The sequence below is a fragment of the Tupaia chinensis genome, unplaced genomic scaffold, assembly GCF_000334495.1.
Source record: "Tupaia chinensis unplaced genomic scaffold, TupChi_1.0 Scaffold000014_1, whole genome shotgun sequence".
NCBI classification, from domain to species: Eukaryota; Metazoa; Chordata; class Mammalia; order Scandentia; family Tupaiidae; genus Tupaia; species Tupaia belangeri.
The window spans coordinates 6,892,851-6,896,369 of record NW_006159444.1 but is presented as its reverse complement, the minus strand read 5'-3'; the positions used below and the strand labels follow the sequence as shown (position 1 = coordinate 6,896,369).

Here is a 3,519-nt window from a genome sequence, read left to right as displayed (position 1 = left end):
GGAGAGCCAGGACGGGGCGGCGCGGCGCGGCAGGCAGGAGGTTTCTGTCCTTTCGTTAGCCTGCCCATCCTCTAAGCCCACTCCCTGCCCGCCCGAGCCCCGATTAAGGTCTGTCCTCGGACTTACCGGCCCGCCTGGCCCAAGTCCGGCCTGGCAGCAGGAGCAGGAGCGCCACGCACAGAAGGATCCCGGGCTCAGCGACACGCGTCATGGGGACCTGCGGCCCTGGGCGGCGGCGAAAGGCAGGAGCGAAGAGACCGAGTGCGCCTGTACTTCAAGTGTCAGGACTGGAGGCGCTGCGCGTAGTCCCTGCGTCTCCGCTTCCGAGGCACGCCCCTGTCCTGCTAGCGGTTTCTGAGATCATCGCCTGTTTTCTCCTTTCCTGCCCCTCGCCCTTTCTGTGTTCCACCCCCTTTCTAGACCCTCATCGCCCATCTCCATTCCCGTTTTAGGCTCCTTCTCTCTTTGCTTAAGAGGCAGGTTTCCCCCCGCCCAGTGCAGGCTAGTTCTGAAGGGGCAGGGGACAGGTGGTAGCTGTCTTGCCTCAACGCTATGTTTTCTAGCAGATTCGATCCCCCATGGAGTTCCAGGCCTTTCGGGGACCAAAGTAACTCCTAGCTGGAAAAAGTGTAGGCAGGGACCTTCATTTCCAAGTGTGCCCAGCAAGGGGCCCCGTGGTGTCTGCTGCCATCTCCTAACTCCAGCGGTCACTTTCTTAAATTCTGTTTTTGCAAATGAGGCTTTTAGGCCCATCCTGAGTCACTGTTTTCTAATCATGAATCCCACCCACCACTAAATAGCTCAATTTCTCATGTTAGTCTCACCTGGGGATGAGAGTCAAAGTGTCACCTGTGGAGTCTGGAAAATATTCCTGGTTCAATTTTTAAAAATAAAAAATCAAGACAGAGGCGGCCATGGGACTTGCCGGTAATAGAGGACACCTATCTTAACTGAGCTGCTCTAAGAACTGATGCCTAAACCACCTCAGCAACGCCTGTGGAAGAGGAAGTGGGCACGGCCAGCCTGCTCAGCTACACTCTCCCAAGTTAGCCCTGGAAGTCTTTACAAAGGTAGAACCGGTGCCCATACTATATGCATGGCGTCTGACTTTTTCTACCCAAGTATGGGAGGCGTGCAAAGTCACATTTACCGGCTCTCTCAGTGCCTGATGGAAAAAGGGCATGAGGTCATAATTGTCACCATGCTTATGGAAATCGAAAAGGCATCCGTTACCTCACTAATGGCCTCAAAGTCTATTCCTTGCCTCTGAAAGTCATGTACAACCGATCTACAGCCACAACCCTCTGTCACAGCCTGCCATTGCTCAGGACAAATTTGTTCGGGAGTCACAATAATCCATTCACATAGTTCTTCCTCTGCCATGGCCCATGATGTGCTCTTCCACGCCAAGACCATGTGGCTCCAGACTGTCTTCACGGACCATTCCCTTTTCGGATTTGCTGATGTCAGCTCCGTGCTTACAAGCAAGCTTCTAACTGTGTCTCTTTGTGACACAAACCACATCATTTGTGTCTCTTTTACTAATAAGGAAAATACTGTACTAAGAGCAGCACTGAATCCTGAAATAGTGTCCGTCATTCCTAATGCTGTAGATCCTACTGACCTCACTCTAGACCCATTTAGAAGGCATGATAGTACAATAACTGCTGTTGTTGTCAGCAGACTTGTTTACAGAAAAGAGACCGATTTGCTCAGTGGTATAATACCTGAACTCTGTCAGAAATACCCAGATTTAAATTTTATAATCGGAGGAGAAGGACCAAAGAGAATCATTGTAGAAGAAGTAGAGAAAGACACCAGCTCCATGACAGGGTGTGTCTTTTGGGAGCTTTAGAACACAAGGATGTTAGAAATGTCTCAGTTCAAGGATATATTTTTCTGAATACCTCCCTTACTGAAGCATTCTGCATGGCGATAGTGGAAGCAGCCAGTTGTGGTTTACAGGTTGTAAGTACCAGGGTAGGTGGAATTCCTGAGGTGCTTCTAGAAAATCTCATTATTTTATCTGAGCCTTCAGGAAAAGCTTTGTGTGAAGGTCTGGAAAAAGCTATTCTTCACCTGAAGTCGGGGGCGTTGCTGGCTCCAGAACATATCCATAACATAGTAAAGACTTTCTATACCTGGAGGGATGCTGCAGAGAGAACTGAAAAAGTGTACGATCGGGTGGCAGGGGAAGCCGTGTTGCCGATGGACAGACGACTGGACAGACTTATCTCTCACTGCGGCCCAGTAACAGGCTACATTCTGGCTTTGCTGGCTGTGTTCAACTTTCTCTTCCTCATTTCCTTGCGATGAATAACTCCAGATTCTGTCATTGATGTTGCAATAGATACCACTGGGCCACGGGGTGCCTGGCCTCATCAATATCCTCCTCACAGTGAAAAGGAGAGTGAGAAGAATGAGCTGTCTAAAACCAGGTAGGAGAAAGCCTGGATTGTAAGATTTTAAGCATTTTTATTAGCTCTATTAAGACTATTGGACATAACCTTGCTTTTTTGTTTGTTTGGTTTTTTTTTACAGTTAATTTAGTAAGTTATGCTACCTCTATATCATTCAATGTTTTATTTTGAGGAACGATAACTTATGCAATTCCTGAGTGTAGAAACTCCTTGCACTTATTTAAAATTTAGGAGAGAACATTTAAGCCACTCAGGTATGAAATTTTTCAGACTACTGAAATCCCTCTAGCAGAGATATTCTAACATTGTATTTTGAGAGCTTTGGGTGCTGAAGGGCCAAACATTTTCTGGGCATTTTGTGGCCAGTTTTTAATGTTATACCATTAGTTAGACATTCACCAGATGTTTACAAGTTTTCTTTAGGAAAGTACAACAACTATATGAACTAGTTTTAAGTCATGTTCATATACATTTATTAGACATTGAAGTCATGTTCTTAAACATTGATCGGGTCCAGGCAATAAGTGTTACATGTAATCAGATTCTTTGACTAGGATGATCCGTTAGTTGCCAGCATGTATTGAGTACCCGCTATGTATAGAAGGTTGAACGAGGTACTCCCTGCTGTTAAGGCCAGGGGTACATTTGCTCTTTGTTTAGCACTCCAGTGACTTCCTTCATTGTAGTCACAGTTGACAAGAAACGATAAAATCCCCAACATGCCAGAAATGCTCATGCTAGTTAATGCCAGGAGGAGATCACCGGCGTACCCTGAGTGCTTCTTTCATCCTGTTGTGTGCATTCTTCTAGGTAGAGCCTTCGTCCTTAGTTGTGTTTATGAAGATACTTTTTGCTTTTTAAATACTAGGGACCGATATCACTGTTGATGATAGTGCAGAGAAAGCTTCCACATTTTTCAGTGCATAATTTAGTCCTCTGTGAATGCCTTTGTGTTTTCTGAACAGAATGTACAAGGTGTGCCATCTCAAAACCAGCTGCTACCCTGTCCTTTTCATACAAGTCACTACCCTTTCCTGTGGCCTAGCTGATGTCTGATACGTATTGTCAGTGCGCAAAAGGCTTGACTCCATGATGTTTT

The 3,519-nt window shown here is 46.3% G+C and overlaps 1 protein-coding gene and 1 pseudogene across 1 annotated transcript in view; one reads left to right on the top strand and one right to left on the bottom strand.

The window, feature by feature from the left end:
- Window positions 1–261, bottom strand: part of LOC102488440 (UL16-binding protein 6-like) — an 8,750-nt gene extending 8,489 nt beyond the window's left edge. Inside the window, exon 1 of the mRNA XM_006140039.3 lies at window positions 127–261. Within this exon, the coding sequence (XP_006140101.1) occupies window positions 127–211 (85 nt within the window). The 5' untranslated portion in view covers window positions 212–261. The remainder of the gene's footprint in view (window positions 1–126) is intronic.
- Window positions 262–970: 709 nt separating this feature from the next.
- Window positions 971–2,442, top strand: LOC102488006 (phosphatidylinositol N-acetylglucosaminyltransferase subunit A pseudogene; annotated as a pseudogene).
- Window positions 2,443–3,519: the final 1,077 nt, after the last annotated feature.